The 19,402-nt window shown below is 35.0% G+C and overlaps 1 protein-coding gene across 1 annotated transcript in view; it reads left to right on the forward strand.

Moving 5' to 3' along the window:
* CFAP47 (cilia and flagella associated protein 47) overlaps positions 1 to 19,402 on the forward strand; it is a 359,639-nt gene that overhangs the window by 239,372 nt on the left and 100,865 nt on the right. Inside the window, exons 43-46 of the mRNA XM_032474648.1 lie at positions 3 to 199; positions 1,135 to 1,278; positions 1,876 to 2,046; positions 10,775 to 10,886. Of these exons, the coding sequence (XP_032330539.1) occupies positions 3 to 199; positions 1,135 to 1,278; positions 1,876 to 2,046; positions 10,775 to 10,886 (624 nt within the window). The remainder of the gene's footprint in view (positions 1 to 2; positions 200 to 1,134; positions 1,279 to 1,875; positions 2,047 to 10,774; positions 10,887 to 19,402) is intronic.

Genomic DNA, 19,402 nt, shown 5'->3' on the forward strand with positions numbered 1-19,402 from the left:
AGCTGCAGATGAATATGTTCCAGTTCCTTTATATTTCGTTCCTGACTGTCCTGGACGCTACCCTTGTAAAATTTTGTTGACATCAAAGTATGATGTGCGTGTCTATTGCATTGAAGGTGTGGTGAATGAAGAACATGCAGAGGCCAGATTTGATTTTGAAACACCAGCTTTTAAAGCCCTTACCCACAATATTCCAATAGTAAGTTCAAACTTCTTTTTTGGTACTTTTCTTCATTCCCATTGCCACTGTCTGTCTTAATTAAAGTCTTTCCGACCCCTCATCTGAACTATTGCCACTTCCTAATTGCATTGTGTGCTGCCATTTGTTTCTCCCTATTGATGTCACAGTTTTGTTCCTGAATATAAATGTTACCATATTACTCACCTGATTAATCACTTCTGCTGGATTTCTTTGCTTAAAAAATAAATTCTAACTTCCTTAACCCGTCATCAAATTCCTACTCAAAAGCCATGCTTTGTGGTTGCACTGAGCAGATTCGTGGTCTCTCAGATCGCTCTGCTCCAGACTCAGTTGTAATCTTAGCACTTGATTAAGATGGGTTCATAGGCACTGAAAACAGTGATTGACTGTAGCTTGGCTCTCTATTAGTCAGTGATAATACAGCATAGATGAAGGTAATATAATTATAAGGACTTTTGAATGTTTAGACTGAAAAATTGTTTTTCATCTGTTATTAAAGATATAACAAAAATCTTCAAAACATAACAATTTGTTCTCATGGGATGTGTAAGCTTTGCTATTTGAGCAATCTAACTGTTAGAACACTTTAGGTTACATAATTAGAAGTGGAATGTGAAGCACCAGGACCATTTTATTATTTTAACAATGATCAGTAAGTCAAACAAAGGAATATTCCTCTAGGTAATAAATAATTTATGGATTAACCTGTTAGGCAGTGCTCCTGTATGACACTGAAAGGGCATATAGTCATCCTTATCCCTTATGTTCACATTTTTGATAGTTGTTCTTAATGAATATGACTTTCAAATGTTGATTCTTAAGAATCAGAAATACAATATCTAATTTTATTAAAATATTAAGAATTATTATGTAATTCACCTTCATCAGCATCATCCCTCTGATACTTTTCTGTCTTTATTTTCATACTTTAGAATAATGAAACAAATAATGAATGGAAATATCAAGTTACTATAGAAGGAAAATGGTTTTATGGACCTCCTGTTTTACATGTTGGACCAGGTGAAACTGCACATTATCCACTCACATTCAAACCTATTTTGGAATGTGTGATTATGGTATGAACTCACTGATTATTTTCCTCAGCTTTAATGTGTCAGTAATCCAGTGTATGATGTTAACCTATATGATTTATGATAAATTTTCTTGCAGAAAAGTTGTATTTTCCATGAATTTGATCAATAGTGTTTACTCTGCTTGGAACTTTATTAAATGTTTTAATGTGAGGAATAAATATTCTGAAAATCACAATGTCATTGGCTGTCAATACTTACATCTAGATTATTTTTTAACACAGCATATTTAACAAAGTAAGATCATTACTTTGTTATTCAGTAAGGAAATTTGTACTTTAACAAACATTTTAAGACATATTTCTTTGACAAGGATGTAAATAAGCATGTAATTGCTATGTATGAGAATGCCTATTAAACTCTGTCACTTAGAGAAAGTAAAGAGAAATAAAGAGCTTTTCACAGAAAATTCATCTTAATTTGTTCAGTAGAAGTATTTAAACATAAACTGGAAATGTCAATGGCTAGCACCTCCTTGAAAGCTCATTTCATTAATCAGATTCAAGATTAATAGGATAGAAGAGGCTGTTTGCCATCTAACTATGACTCATGTAGAGCTGAAATTTGGCTGATTTGTCACAGGGCAGACTTATTCTACAAAATGAAGATGGTATGGAGCATGTCTTTGACATAAAAGGAATTGGAAAAAGACCATTGGCCTTGGAGCACATCACTGTCAACTGTCAAGTGGGGGAAAAAACAAATATATCCATAATGGTGCCCAATTACACATTGACCATGCTAACATTTAAGGTAAGTTTTTTTATTTTTAAAATCTTTTTAGTGTGAAAGTGTTTTCAGAAGGAGTATACTGAATTATATGAAATTTTAAATTGAATTATAGTTAACAATGTTGTGTTAGTTTCTGATGTACAGTGTAATGATTCAGTCATATATATATTATTTTTTATATTCTCTTTTATTATAGGTTATTACAGGATATTGATGATAGTTCACTGTACTATACTGTAGGACCTTGTTGTTTATCTGTTTTATATATAGTAGTCTATATCTGCTAATCCCAAACTCCTAGTTTATCCCTCCCCCTCCTTTCCCCTTTGGTAACCATAAGTTTGTTTTCTATGTCTGTGAGTCTGTTTCTGTTTTGTAAATAAGTTCATTTGTCTCATTTTTTTAGATTCCACCTATAAGTGATATCATATGATATTTGTCTTTCTCTGTCTGACTTACTTCACTTGATGTAATAATCTCTAGGTCCATCTATGTTGCTGCAAAGGGTATTATTTCATTCTTCTTTATGGCTGAGTAGTATGCCATTGTGTGTGTGTGTGTGTCTGTGTGTGTATAAAATCACAACTTATTTATCCAATGATCTGTGAATTATATGAAATTTTTAAAACATTTAATTTTACTTAACTTGGTGAAGCAGTGTCACATAAGGAGATAGAATTCTCTTTTTTATTAGTCCAACGTCTTTTAAATGTCATTTAAATTATAAAGTCGAGTTAGCACCAAACAAGTTTTATATCTAAGTATTAGAATATAATCATAAAACACATTAAAATCTACTTATTTGAGTCATATTATTTTCAGTTGAAGAAATTATACATGATAATAAAAGATATTTTCAAAAAAAACCTTTTAAACAGCTTTTAAAATTGTGATATGATACCTGTTGGTCTGAAATTTCAAAAGTGTATCCTGTCATTTACCAGTGTGATTAATAGTGGGAATGTGAAGAAATGCAAAATTATTTATATCTTTATTTTTTATGAAGTTTTGTACTTGTCCCTCCTCACTTGATTTGCTTAAGCAAATCGGAAAATAAATTTTGTTTTTTACTGAAGTACAGTTAGTTACAATGTGTCAATTTCTGATGTACAGCACAGTGTCCCAGTCATGCATATACATACATTTATTCATTTTCATATTCTGGAAAATTAATTTTTCTATTCCCCACTCTTGCATTTATCTGCAAATGGTTGTGTGCCCAATAGAATCCTCAAAGACGCTTAAAATATCTATCCATCACAGCTGCCTGAATTCAGTTTTAGACAGAACTGCAGAAGTTTGGAAATTCTCTGGGTTTGCCCTCTGCTTTTTTGGGCAATCTTGAAAACTGTGTATGTTGATTTTCTTCTTTCCTTACTGGATTGCACAGGGAGTAAATCCTATGAGTGAAAATCTCATCTTGTCAATCCCCAGCTAAAACTCTTCAGTGTCATATCTTGCCTTCAGGATCGAGTCCATGCACCCTGAAGTGGCTGTTACATCTTTCAGAAATCCATCTGATCAGCTGCATCTCATACCACTCCTGGCTCCAGCCACACTTAGGCCATTGTATATAGTATTGCCTTTTGCTACTTCCTGGAAATCTGTATCCAACTCCCTGCCTTCCACTTCGCTGTGTCTGTCTCCTTCTCATTCTTTAAGTTAAGTCTTAGATGCCACTTTGCAAAGAATCCTTCTTGATCCTCATAAACCTGAATTAGATGCCTTTCATATGTTTCCACGGCATTTTTTTTTACCTGTCCCACCATCATGTACATTACATCGTATTGCTGTTATCTATTTATTGTTCTCTACCAGATTATAAACTGTGAAAAAAAGGGCATGCCTCTCCTATACATATTTTGATACCTAGCATAAATCATAGTATCAGGCATGTAATAGCTTTTCAAAGAAGATTTGTTTAATGAACAGACACAAATGTAATGGGTGACATTTCACATGGAAGGAAGGAAGGAGAGAAGGGAAGAAAAAGAAAGGAAAGGAAAGGAAAGAGAAGGGGAAAAAATCATGACTATATGGATTTGCTATAAATAAGGAAAAAATCGTTTTTCCACCACTCCCTTTCCCTTTCCGGAATTTACTGATGAGCAAGGAATCCTGTCTTAAGAGTTGGATGAAAACAGGTTAAAGAAAAAATTCTCTAACTTCATAACATTATTTATTTCATTTTGTTGTGGGAAAGGGTGATGTCTGTAGGCTTTTTAAATTTTATTCTTTAGAATGAATGCATTTTTTTCAAATGTAGGTCTTCAAGAATAATAATTATGCTACATTAACGGTATTTTTCTAAATAAATATAGAAGTGGAATTCTATTCATAACAGAACTATTCTCCCAAGAAATAATAAAGTCTTTATTTCTATCATTTTAATGCACAAATAAAACTGAAGAATCTGGCTATTTTACTTTTAGAATGTAAATATTCAGCGAGGCCCTTTCTGTAATTAAAGATATTACATATTCAGTTCATTAAATATTATTTCATTAAAGTATTAATAATACTGTTCATCTATTCCAGTTCTTCCCTATGTCTATATTTAAAGAGCACCAACAGTTATAAAGAACAGGAACATATTTAAGACCTAAAAAACATTTATTCCTAGGGATATTACAACTCAATAAAGTATCACCTCTCTTAATTTGAAGATCACCATTGTTTTTCATCAACACATACTAATGAGCATTACCAATTTTCCATTTCTTTTCATTCATAATGTTTAGTTTAGTGCTGGTATTTCAATGGAAATTCAATCAGGAGGCAACTGAGATGCTGCTGAGGAGAAAGGCTAGGCTGAGAATCTTTGCTTTAGAATGTCAGGTTGCATCATGTACTTGCTTTGAGACCACTGAGATGCTTCTGATTCTACATCTTCATTCTTTGATGTGTAAAATGAAGTTGACTTTTGTGCCTTCAGGGCCAATTCGGGTTCCTCCCCACCCTCTACCCCTTTCTCTCACTTTCAATACCTTCCTCTTTGTTGGATTATTTTTCTTAATCTATAAATATTCTCAAAATTTTCCATTGTAAGAGAAAACCTGTCTCTAACCATACTCTTTCAACTATTATCTTCTTTATTTTCTGTGATTGCTAAACTTCTTGAAAAAGCAGTATTTACATGATCACTTCTTATTTCATGGTTTTCCATTTGGGGCTCCTTTACTGTTGTTGACACTGCTGCCACAAAGATCACCCATGACTTTTGGTCAAGAAAAATGAGTTCTTTTCCCATGTTGTCTGTCTCAAAATGTTACCAAATAATTGGCCACTGCACCCCAAAAAGCGAATTCAAACTCGGAGGCAAAGTTTGGGAGCGAAGAAAATAGCAGCTTTATTACTTTACTGGGCAAAAGGAATCACAGCAGACTAATGCCTTGAAGACTGTGAACCCATCTTGCGATTGGGGCTTGGTGATTATGTAGGCAAATGGGACGGGGTGCAACAGTGATATCAGTCAACAGTGTTCTTTTGCAAGAGTTCGTCAGGCATCGTGAGAATTTCAGGTGGTCCACTCAAGGGTCATCTGCCCACAGCCTCTCCTATCTTCATCTAATTCATTTGGTGTCCCAGGGCCTTCTGGAAGATCTGATCATTTTCCTAGGGTTATCATTCTGTGACATTCTTCCTGGAACATAGCTTCTGGCTTTAGGTGCAAATTATTTAGGGTGAAGCATAAGTCACAGGGTTGGGGTTGCTAAGCACATAATCAATCAGGCAAATCAAACAACAGTAGTAGCAGAAGGGAAAACAGGTTAGTCAGCTAGGAAGAATTTGAAGAAAAGACACTAATCAATCATAGTATATTCTTTGAGCTGCGTTAGCATCAAGGAAGCTATTTTGACTCCTTCAAAAACTGTAGGATTTTGGCACTGTCCATCTGCCTTCTTAACACTCTTCACCATTTATTTTATATCATTCTACATTCCTTATTTCCCTGCCATTGTTACTTGTTTGTTACTTATCTGGTTCTTTTATTCCTCTAACCTCATTTTTTTAATTCAAATTTCCATCTTCTAAAGCTTTCTTATGTCTGTATAGCATCCCAGTTGGCAGTTTCTTGGCTTCAAACTATCATTTAGTTACAAATGCCAAATTCATACTTTCACACAAGATGTGTTAGCTTCAGCCCCTCATTTTCAACTGCTTGCTGTACACCTCCACTTTGACAATCTTCTAACAACTCAAAGTCTGTATATTCTTTTCATATCTTTCCCTTGTCCTATTTTTCATTGCTGCTATTAGTCATTTTTATGATGCCTCATATTGTTTTTTTAAAAGCCTTTAACATGTATTTAATCTCATTGCTACAAGACTACTTTGTAATAGAAGGTTGGAACTTCCTTAATATGAAAGAGAAAATAAAAAGGCAGAGAATATAATTGAGATACAGGTAAAATCCTATCACATTTTATCAAAGTGACCAATAAAATAGTTACACAATAAGGAAAATAGGAGGCAGAAGACCTGGGATTTCCAGAATAGTGGAGCAAAGGGTTTCATAAATGTATTCCTCCTTGAAAGCAATAAAAAACACTGCCAAAAGTTCTCAATATGAAAATTTTCAAAACTTGAGCTTAAAGACTTAAACAGCATGAGGAGTATTTACTCAAAAAAAAAAAAAAAAAAAAAACACCTCTGAGGAGGGGAGAGTATAGCTCAGTGGTAGAGTGCATGCTTAGCATGCACAAGGTCCTGGATTCAATCCCCAGTACCTCCATTAAATAAATAAATAAACCTAATTATTCCCCCCCCCAAAGAAAACAAACAAATAAAGTTATTTTTAAAAAAAAAAAACCTCTAAATTTTGGTAAGAGCAGGGTGATTTGTAGCATTTTGACTTGGCCGCTCTCCAGCCCTACAATCTTGCAGCCACAATTGCTGGAAATTAAGGCCAAAGTAGAGTTGTAAACTACCTGAGTGCCGAAGGTGTGCCATAGCACATATGCCATGCTCCTTGACTAATGGTAGAAGATTTACTGTTTTGGGCATTTAAAGAAACCTGTGACAAGTTACTGGCATACCTCAGGAATATTTGGGTTTGGTTCCAGACCACCGAAATAAAGTGAATGTCACAATAAAGTGAATTTTTTGGTTTCCCAATGCATCTAAAAGTTATGGTTATACTTTACTGTAATTTATGAAGTATGCAGTAACGTGTTGTCTTTAAAAAAAAAAACAATGTATACACCTTCATTAAAACATACTTGATTGGGGGGAGAGTATAGCTCAAGTGGTAGAGCGCATGCTTAGCATATACAAGGTCCTGGGTTCAATCCCCAGTACCTCCTCCAAAATTAAATAAACCTAATTACCTCTCCCCACCAAAAAAAAAAAAATTTTTTTAAAGTACTTAATTGCTGAAAAATGACAAAACAATTACAATAGTAACATTAAAGATCACTGGTCACAGATCACCATAACAAATATAATAATAATGAAAAAGTTTGAAATATTGCAAGAATTAGCAAAATGTGACACAGAGATATGAAGTGAGCAAATGCTGTTGGAAGAATGGCACCTATTGCTTGACACAAAGTTGACACCTTCCACTGGTAAAAAATAAATGCAATAAAGCAAAGCACAGTAATACAAGCTATGCTTGTACTGCTGACCACTAAGCTATTCAGCGGGCACACACAACAATGATTGCGGAATTCATAGACTTAGTCCAGAAAAATCACTAAATCAACAAATAACAAAACAACAAAAACAAGAGCAGCATAAACAAACCATGATGAGATAGTGATCTGATTTCAAAAATGACCACATTATCCTATATAAAAATCTACATTTTTCAGCAACAAAAATTATGACACAAAAAGGAAACAAACAGAAAAGTATGACCCATACACAAGAAAGTAAGCAATCTTTAGAAGTTGTCTCTGAAGGAGCCCACATGTTGGATTACTGGGTAGAGACTTTATAATAAAGCCTTTGTAAATACATTCAGTGAACCAAAGTAAATCTTATCTGAAGAATTAAAAGCTTCAGTAAGCAGGTAATATCAGTAAATAAATAGAAATGATTAAAAAAAAAAATTCTGGAGTTGAAAATACAGTAAAAGAAAGGAATCATTCACTATATGGGCTCAAGATATTTTCTCATTTCCCTTGAGATTTCTTGGTTATTTAAGACTGCTGTTTTAAATTCCACCTATTTAAGGATTTCCCAAATTTCTTTCCATTTTTGATTTCTAATTTAATTCTGTTGTTGTCAGAAATGTACTGTGTATGATTCTAGCCCTTTTAAATTTATTGAGGCTTCTTTTATGTCCTAAGACATGGACTATCCTAGATAATATTCCATGTGTGCTTGAAACATCCTAAAAGACACCCATGAATATTCTACAGCTAACATCACACTTATTAGTAAAACATTGACTGACTTTCCCTATGGTTAGGAATGAGACAAGGATTTCAACTCCTGACACTTCTGTTCAACTTTATACTAGAGGGTACCAGCTGGTGCAGTTAGTTAAGAACAGGAAATAAAGTCATGCACAATGAAAAGGAAGAAATCATACAATTTCTATTTATAAATATCATGACCTTATAAATAGAAAACTATACCAAATCCACTAAATATACTATCATACCTAATAAATTAATTCAGACGATTTGTGGAAATAAGATCAGTATACAAAATTCAGTCATTTCTATACACTAGTGATGAACAATCCAAAATGAAATTAATGATCATTTATAATAGTACCAAAAAGAATAAAATGCTTAGGAACAAGTTTGACGAAAGAAGGTAAAGATTTATACACTGAAAACTGCAAAATATTATTGAAGATTACAGAAATTCTAAATAAATAGACATCCCATGCTCATGGATCAGAAAGCATAATAGAGTTATGATGACAACGTCACCCATACATACACAAGTGCAACACAATGTCAAAATCCCAACTGATGTGTTTGCAGACCTTGATAAAACAATCTCAGAATTCATATAGAAACGTAAGGGACAGAGAAGAGCCAAGGTAATCTCATGAAATAAGAAAAAAATTGGATAACTCACACTGTCTGATTTTAAAACTTCCTACAAACCCTTAAGTACAGAACTATCATATTAAAGAAAATTGGCATAAGGTGGACATGTAGATGAATGGAATAGAATAGAATGTCCAGAAACAGGCATTTTTTAATAATGGTCAGTCAATTTTTGACAAGGTTACCAAGAGAATTCAGTGAGACAAAGTAGTCTGTTTAAATGATGATGCTAAGACAAGTCTATAGTCATATACAAAAGAATGAATTTGGACCCCTAGTTTGTACCACGTGTAAAAGTCAACTCAAAATGGATCATAGACTACAATTTAACAGCTTAAACTATAAAAATAATAGAACAAAACATAGGAGTAAATATTCATGACCTTGAGTTAGGCAATTACTTTTAAAGCTATGACATCAAAAACACAAGGGCCAAAACAGTAAATAAATTGGACTTCAAAGTTGAAATGTTTGTGCTTCAAATGATACCTGGAAAAAAAAAATGAGAAAACAACCCACAGAATGAGAGAAAATATCAATGTATCTGATAAGGGCCTTGTTTCTAGAATTTATAAACATCTCTTAAAATTTGGTAATAAAATGACAAGTAACACATTTTATAAAATGCGTGAAGAATTTGAATAGACAGTTCCCTGAAAGAATATATAAATGAACAATAAGCACATGAAAAGATACTCAGCATTATTAATCTGAGATAAGTGCAAATCAAAATCACAAGGAGATACCACTCACTAGGATGGCTATGATCAAAATAACAGACAATGAAAAGTTTGAGAAACGATGTAGAAAAATAGGAACAATAATGTAATGTTGGTGGGAAAGAAAAAAGGTACAGCCATTTTCAAAAAGAATTTTGGAAAGTAGTAATTTAAAACGTTAAGCATCCAGTTATCATGTCCCAGCAATTCCACTCCTAGATATATGTCCACATGTCTAGAGAAATGAAAATCTATGTCTAGTCAAAAACTTGTACATGTTTTCATAGCAGCATTGTTCATACTAGACAAAAATGGAAACACCCCAAATTTCCCTAAGCTTATCAATGTGGCTTTCATTCAATTTAAAACCCTTCATCAGTACAAAGAAATGATGTCCCGATACACACCACAACATAGATGAACCTTGAAAACATTATGCTAAGTGAGGAAAAAGCTAGTTACAAAAGATCACATACTGTGTGATTTCTTTTCTATAAATTGTTCAAAATAGGCAAATCTATAGTGGGACAAAGTAGATTAGTGTTTGCCTGGGCAGTGGCGGGTGGCAAGATAGAAGCACTCAGTAAAATGAAAGTTGCATTTCACAAACCAGAGTTGTGGTCAAATGCTGCTTAAGTATCACTTATATGCTATAATAAAATTGATGTAGAAATTCATTGAAATGGTTCATCTTTTGTACATCAAATTGCATAAAGAAAATTGTGCATGGCCCGTAAAAGATACTCTAAGCATCAGTGATCTTATTGCAAGTAGCAAGAGGAAGTAAACATTGTTCTTTTTGTGAGAATCATTTCATTTGTTCTCTTTTTCCCTAGATCTCAGATTTTTCTTCTCCTGTATGTATTGTTTTCCTGGTTTGCTTTTCATTTAAAAGTGAACAGTTTTCTTGGAAGTATTTAAGTGAAATTTCATTTTTTTCTATGCTCTAGCTTGTTACACTGATTTCATGTAAATCTTAACATTATATAATTCCTGTTTTTGAATTCTCTTTTGTAGGTATCTTCAGATCTTCCAATGGTGTGGGGAAAGCCAGACATCACCATAGACCCTGATAATCCTGCTCCATATATTCTACATGTGTGCCCTTGGAAACGTGGTGTATTCAAAGGTAACAAAATCATTAATAAAATATTATTAGCTACCATACTGGGAAAGATGCATGATGAGAAGAAATTAAAATGTAATTTACATTTCCCCTTTCTAATAAATAAACCAGAGGGAAAGTTAGTTTTCCATTTCAGTCATTAGCTTTCTAAATAATCAGAGCTTTGAAGCATACATCTCAAGTCTAATGCTTTACTCTTTTGTCCATTTATTTGAATTTATTTTGGGGACCTATTCCTAGAAGCAGAAGTATTTAGTTAAGACCTTTACATTTAAAATTGTGACAAATACTTTCAAATAATAAACCAGTTTATAAACCAGACAGCATCCTATGAGAATATGTTTATAGGACTAGGTATTCTAAAAACATGTACATATGCTTAATTGATACATGAGAAATTGGTTAAAGACTTGGATATGTGTGAAGTTTTCTTCCTTTCTCTTTAATAAAGCATTCATTTATACAAATTGCCCTAATGGTCCCTGAATAGAATTGCTTGCTTGGAAATGGGAGTGAGGGGTATTCCTACAGGCTTTTGTTGGGAGAGGAAATGAGAAGTGTAGAAGAGTAACAAGGAAGAGTTGAGTGACTGTAATTCAGCAGAGGAATAAGTTATCCTTTCTGGGGGAGAATTAAATGCCCCATGATGACTAGATCCTGCTGAGGAAATTATTAAAATGTAGATAAGTGGATACAATTTACAAGTGTAGAAAGCATGCAGCCAGTAGCAATCTTGTACTCTCTGGAAGTCCTAGCCTCTCATCCTTGCTTCCCTCAGCAAAGAATGTTTTAGGGAAGGGTCTGTTCCTAGCATAGGAGGTATAGAGGGCTGCTCCAAGGAAGAGAGTGGGCTGAATGCCGGTGCTATTAACAAGCAAAAGGAAAATTTCAGAATGGCACCCACAATGATCCAGTTACTCCCACTGTGATAGAATATGCTGTGAGTGAAGAGCCAGCCCACCTACCCCTACTCTCTGCTTCCATTTGGCTTGACCTCACATGTCACCATAGTCATAGCTGTTAGCATCTTCTGAAAGCTTCCCGTCACTTTTCAGGCATTTGGCTTTATGAAGCCCATTTATAATTCTCTGCGTGATAGGTAGATTTTGAGCTAGACTGAGCCTATTCCAAGCATTTCAATAAAGTAGCATACTTTTGCCATTTTTAATGTAAGTTGGAAGATTTGAAGTGGTTTTAAGAAATACAAATTTTGGTTTTTATTTTCATCATCAAATAACAGTCCTAATGGTGGATTTTCCTTAGTTGTAGAATTTTAACGAGTCTTTTATAAAGGGGAGCAGGTCATTCAGAATTGCCATTATTATTTTTGATAAACATACTAAATCTGAGTTTCCTGTTCTATGTAAGGCAGTGAGGTCTGCTATGTGTGAGAAGGAACATAAGAGGAACTCACAGTGTAGAACGTTTTGAATTAGGAATGTTTGGGACTCTCTTAAATAAAACAGAGTCCCTGATTCATGAATCAGACTCTTAAAGTTACAGAAATGGAGCTAAGAACTCAGTAATCAGATTTAATATGTTTTTCCTTTGTATAGTCATTTTTTGTTGATTTTGGCAGAATTTCTGAGACCATAAAGTTTCAAAACATATTTTCACTGATCAGATATGAACTCTTTTAACATGCTGGTTTGAAGGATTTTAGAAGAAATTTGGGGACGTTAAAGGCAACTCAGGGTACAGTTAAGTAAAGATGAATTAGTCAATATTGCTGGCTACACAAGAGATTTTACAGGCTTCATAATTTTGAAAAATATTTACAAGACATGATGATGATTGTTCTTCCCAGGGCGGTCCCTTATAGTTGGATTAATGTTGCCGTTATGACTTGGACAAGCTAAGCCTGTAAAGAAGGCAAACTCCATTTTTATTGATATTACTGTTGGAAGGCTTTTATAATATTTTAAGAGATAAAAATGTAATTGCTTCTGAACAGTTGTTAATCTGATATAAAGAAAACTAGACTAAATTTTTCATACATATATGAGAATGTTCCTATTTGTGCTGGTTAGAGAAATATGTCAGCGTGTGTGTGTGTGTGTGTGTGTGTATCAGTGGCCTTAGAAAAAAAACTTTGTGCCCATTTTCAATTCTGTTTTTAATTATATAACAGTCATTTACAAAAGACCTGTAATTTGGAAAGCCTTGATAAGTACAGTAGTTTTAAACAAAGCTGACATTCAACCAGTTATACTGTTTGTTAAAATATTTTAACAAATGCTTTTCCTCCTATACTCAGTTGTTTGAGTGCCACTATGATGTAACTTTTGACTCTAGCCACCACAGCCCCTCCCTTAGGCCCCCCCTGGACTTCCCAACAATTCAGCAGCAACTAAACGGTTAACACATGACTTGTAAAGGTGCCTCAGGACTTTGATCCATTGTCCTTTCTGATTGGTCAGAGCTGAAATATAGGTTTGTTAATTATCTCAAATATGACCGCTGGATACGAAGATGTCATATGGCTCCTGCCTCCTAGGTTCATATCTGGTGGTGGAAATAGATACCCATAAATCATCTCAATACAGGGTACACACCCATACACCAGAAGTTTAAACATGGCACTAGGAAGCATGGTAGGAAATATTAATCCTAGCAGTGGGAGTCTGAGAAGGCTTCTTAGGGGTTTGATCTGGACCTTGAAGGATGAGCTGGATTTATCAGCCAATATGGTGGGGAGGGCATTTCAGCAAAGGAAACAACCTTATTGAAAACACAGAGATGCTTTCTGTAAATAGAAGACAGGGTGGGGAATGTGTCTGGAGTGTGTGTTTCTGGTTGCCAATGCAGAGTGATGGACAGAAATACAGGCAGACTTTGTTAGACCAAGTTTTGTTTTACTTCTTATGGCAGGGGGAGCCATTGAAGATTTCTGAGGGGCATGAATCAACTGAGTTTTAGAAAGAAATATCTGAAGGTAGCATATAAAACAGGAGGTGCAAGAGAGGGCAGATATATCAGAGAGATCATTTAGGGGCCTTTAGCAATATTCTGGTTGATCAGTTCTCAGTATTAGTTTGTGCTTCTTCTCTCAAAACCAGACCCAGAGAAAAGAGTTTAATTGTGAGTAGTTTATTTGAGAGATGATCACAGGAAGCACACTGACAGAATGGGGAAGTTAGATGCTGAAGGGAGAAAGTCAATAAAAAGTAAGCTAGATATCAGATTACTGCTGAGAACTGGCGAACATCACTGGGAACTTTCTGAGAGAATTGTCATGCTGAAGGGTAAGGAAATCGGGGCGGTCATCCACTAACACCTATCTATCAGTGACTAAAGTTTATTCTTAGGGCAGATCCCCATGGCAGTGAATCCCCACTGGAAGAGAGTCTTAGGAAACCACTGGTGTGTATGGAAACTGTAGGGGGGATTTTCATGGGGGACTGAGTCACAGGTAGCATATACTAAAGTCAGTGTCATAGCATATTGATTTGTAGGTGGAAATTTTGAGAAATGCATGGATTTGGAATTATCACAGCAGCCTGCAATGAGCTGCAACCATTTTTGAAGTGTGCTTATGGGAAATTTAAATTTGGATGCCTTTTTGGCTGTGGAACAAAAAGTTAAGATTTATCATTCTAAATGAGAGTTAATGGCAGACGGAACTAGGCCAGTGATAGTGGGTGAAAAAACAGAAGGGAAGGTTCAAGAGAAACAACAGTGGAAAATGATATTTTAGCAGCTTGGGTTTCCAGGGAATCAAACTCTGAGATGGGAGCTTAAGCTACAGGACATTTATTAGGGAATATATTGTGATCAACACTTGTGAAAGGAAATGTCTGAAAGTATATTGACCAAAGGAAGAAGTTGGATTTCCAGACAAGCACAGAGAAGGCTTTTGATCAACTCACTGGGAGCTCTGAAGCTAGGATAGCCCTTTGGCGTTGTCCCAGATTAGAAGTGTAATGGGCCTTTATGCTGCTGTGTTGATCAATCATTGAAAGTGGGCTGTGTGGAAGGAGGTTTGACCTTGGATGAGGCTTTTTTTTTTTTTTTTTTCATGCCAGGCGATGCTGAAAGGGGGCTGACCTAGTGGCCATCTTCCAGCATCATTCCCTGTAGCAACAGAAATAAGCCCTTCATTCCTGAAAAGGAGTATGATTGATGCAGCATAGGGTCCACCACAGCTGCATTTGATGAAGACTGAATACGGAGAGAAGAGAGAAAGGAGAATCAAATGTACTTCTGATGGGGAGCACCTTTAAGGATGGTGACAGCATTAACTGTGAGAGAGAAGTGATTAGCAGGAAAGATTTGCTAGTTAGGGAAAGCCCAGTTCTATCTCGATTTCAATATTATCTTTTTGTGTCAGTAAATTTCAGAAAAATGGAAAAATACTGTATCAGTCAACCTAGATATAAATATGTTGAACCTTAAAGGGAAATAGATACACAAAACCACACAAACAAAAACAGCATGTGTGAAGGCAGAAATGTGTTAATCACTAAATACATTAAAACATGATGGCTTAATTCTCTCCTTGACAACCGGAAAATGACCTCTCTAGTCATTAGAATGCAAAAAGCTAGTATCACTGTCCATTATTCCAGGATTAATATGTAACAATACATGGAAATGTAGTAATGCCCTGTCGCTTATTTCTAGTAGTGAAATATGCAACTAAATTTCCATTTGTCTCAGGTAGAAGCTTGATTTTTTGCACAAGACCAATATTTAGGTGAAGATGATTAGGTCTTAGTGGTTAGCCTATACTTTAGTAACAATAATCCTTAAACTTATTTTGATTGCAATAACATAGTATGATTCACCAATATGATTTAGAGTTGGCTATAAACATGCATGTTCACAACATAGAGCCACTCACTGCCAATATAGTACTAAGAAAATGAACTTGTGCGTGTAAAAATTAAGATTGTACAATTTGATATAAACAACATATATTTTTCTAATAATTTGTTCCAATTGTTCTTCAATGATATACATAGAGCACCTATCTTTAGCATAACTCTTCTGAGTTCCCTCTGAGGATGCACTAATCAACTCAGTGGACTTCAGCTTGTGTATATCAGGGTCACAATAGGACTTGAAAAAGCAAATTTTAATAACAACATGCAGATGACTATCTAAACTTGTAGGGATACCTCTAGGGCCCCTTTTCTGTGAAGAGAAATGAAGAGCTGTGAAACTAAATAATTAATTTGGGGTTTGGTAGTCCAAAAATATAATGTGAAATCTGAGCCCCAAACCATACAAGCATGGGCTCTTTAGCTGACAGTTTTGTTCTCTGATTCCCAGTTACGGCCCTGAAAGGCAAGACTCCAGGCCACCACAGAGTAGCCTGTGTCCCAGAACAGTTATCATCTCCAGTGAGAACTCAGTAGTGTTTCTAAGCTTGTATGTGTATTTAACTTAAAATTTTCAGTTGTGAGAAGATTCTCTGTCTCTTCCAATAAATTGTCAAAATGGCAACCCCTAAATATTTTTAAACAGCTTTTATCTTACTGTTAACTAGTGCAGTTGATTTTTTCAACCTCAGACTTCATAATTATCCCTTATGAACTCCTACTTGTGAGCAACAGAGTTTCATCTCCAAGGGAAAAGCCTTTAGAAATTCTTACTATCGTTAATGACATTTACTTGTGATCCCAAAAAGGGGTGGGGAGAGAAACTTGGGTAGTTGAATATCTTCTCTTTGTCCACAAGGTTGACAGAAGTCCAACAGAGAAAGGCAATAACAGGGATTATTACTTGAATTATGAGTCATATAAATGTATGAACAAAAATCAGGCTGAAATCATTTAATATATTTATCATAGCATGGTGGCTTAAAATTATCTCTAAACATTACACAACAAGAATATGTTTATACCTAAAGCTAATACAATGTTATATGTTAATGTTACCTCAGTTTAAAAAAATAAAACACATTGAAAATGTTTTAAAGAATATTTTCATAAAATATTTACTTAACAGTGTTAAGTATTTAGATGTTACAGAATGCCGTATGGACACAGTTCAGTGCAGTCCCTAAGGCATTTTGTTTATTCTACATTAGCAAACTAAACACAGAGAACCCACGTTTTAAGATGGTTTCTAGTCATGTTAGTAAATTTAGTCTCTACCCTGAACATTCATGATAAAGTAGTTTTAAATTTTCTCTTATATCCGGGACCCTTGACAAGCTGATAGCTCCAGAAAGTAGATAACACTGATCATGTCAACGTAGCCCACAATTACCTTGTATCTTTCCCAACAGCAGCCGAAAGAAAGTGCTTCTTTACTTGCTTTTTCACTTGTATTCATTCAGTTCAACACAACTGTGAATTATAGCTAAGATTCATTTCTGTAGATTTGCAATTCGGAAGATTTTATGCTGGAATGAGATCTATTATGACATTGGCACAAGAAAGCCTTTTGGAAACAATTGCAAACAAACCTTTAGTTAGCTTTGCCAAAGACTTTTTAAAATTTCTTCTTGATAAACTTCTGCTTAATGTCAAAACAAATGCTTAATGTGTGCATAATAAAGTTCTTATGTTAGACCTATGTTTAAACAAGATAGAAACAGTTTTTATATTTGGCATCCCGCTACTCTCTGATTTAATGCCCTATCCAGAAAGATATATACTCCCAGTTGCCATCTTTGAAATACAAATTCAGTTCAGAATTTGATTTCTAATATTGTATGTGATGAGAAGCCTGTTTGTTACCTGGATTTTCAGACTGTGCTGCTGACCAAAAGTAGTGCTATTTAAATTTGCATTTTTTATTTAAAGTTTAGGCAGTGTATTTATCCTAACCACTACATTGCAATGGCAAAACTGCACATCTTTTACTTTGCTGTTTCTTATATTACTGTTGTGTTGCAAAGGAACTTGTTCGTAAGTCACGTATGACTTTAGCCTCCAATTATATCGTTCCCTGGTAATGTGACCTTGATAATATACTTAACCCCACTGAATGTCAGTTTTCTTAGATGTAAAATATAGATAATAGCTAACCTTTCAGGGTAGTTATGGGCATAAAAATGGGAGTATGTGAAAAGTGTTCGTCTACTAGGTACTCAATGAATGTTTATCACTCTTATTTAATATACTAACTCCCATTTTTGAAAATTCCCTAACATGTTATGGATGTATGAGAGGATTTAGTGCTTCTTTTGTCCCCACTCTCTCCTACTTTGTCTCATTGGAAATACCAGGGAGGGTGCTATCGAAAGCTTGGCTGAAACTGATTTTGGATCTTGCTGGCTTGTTCCCACCAGGGTCGTGGACTGTGCATAGTTATAGAAGCATAAAAACCGATTAAATGCCACTGGCCTTTCCAAACAAGTGTTGGCTGCTCTAAATGTAATAAAGCATTTTCATGCTCTTTTAGGTGAAAGAAATGGCTGGCAAAAGCAGGGCCTTGAGGCACTGCAGAGAGAATGAATTGGGTTTGTTTGGATCCTCTCATGGTCCCCTTGGCTCTCCTGTTTGCTTTCACCATTTCTTCTTTCCCAGGCAGCCTCTGCTCTGATGTTTCGTGAAAGCTCTAGCCACCTGCATGGTATTACCCCTGGAAGCTTGTGAACACTAGACTTACTCTTGCTGCCCTGACCCCAAAATCACAATCAACATTAACTATAGTCTCAAGGTCTACGTGTGTGTTAGTAGATCAATGTGTGATGGTATATCCTGCATTTTCTGCCTTTGCACGGGATGGTCTGTCCTTTGAGTGCCAGGCTAGCCCTGGCCTCCAGGCCAACACCTGGCACCCAGCAGCAGGTATCCAGTCAGTATCAAATGGAAGGAGAAATATGTTTCCAAATAAAATTATTTCTAAAATATTTTAAAAATTGCTTATTAGAGCAATAATAGGAGTACAATAAAATATGAGAACAAGGAAGATTTAATTTGAAAGTTGCATATACTCTGTCAAGCTGAAGGAGACACTCCCACAATTCCAATGTTTGCCGTGGGGCCCACATTTAATTGGCACAACCCTCATTTGTGATTGTTGATTATGTATTAAAGACATAGTTCTCCCTGGGAGTGCAAGGCAGGCTGTAGATGTTCCATTGAATATAAATTCAGATTGCTTTTGGAAGAACACTCCAGTGGTTTCCAAATCCACCCATGATATTCTGGTTAAAATCTTTGTATTTGAATTTTGAACTACTGAGATATATATGTATATGTATATAATTATTATTGAGAATATAAAACTTTCTCTCTCTCATTTCCTCACCTCTTTTTCTTATCCCTCCTCCTGTGTGTGTGTGTGTGTGTGTGTGTGTATCCTGCTTTACTGGTCAAAAGAGTTTGTGTATTTTGTAAGAAGTTATTTATAGGAAAATGAAAATATGATTTGGCAAATTCTTGGCTTTTCTCATGTAAAATTTTTACTTAAGAATCTCAGAGGGGAAAGAAAAAGAATCTCAGACGGGTTTATTGCCTATGATTTATTCATACACTTTTATGAAAATTTTCAAATTCAGAGCATCCTTCAAAGATACTTTCTAATTTTTGAAAAATTAAACATGACCTATTGAAATTAGC

Source organism: Camelus ferus, chromosome X, assembly GCF_009834535.1.
Source record: "Camelus ferus isolate YT-003-E chromosome X, BCGSAC_Cfer_1.0, whole genome shotgun sequence".
Classification (NCBI taxonomy): Eukaryota; Metazoa; Chordata; class Mammalia; order Artiodactyla; family Camelidae; genus Camelus; species Camelus ferus.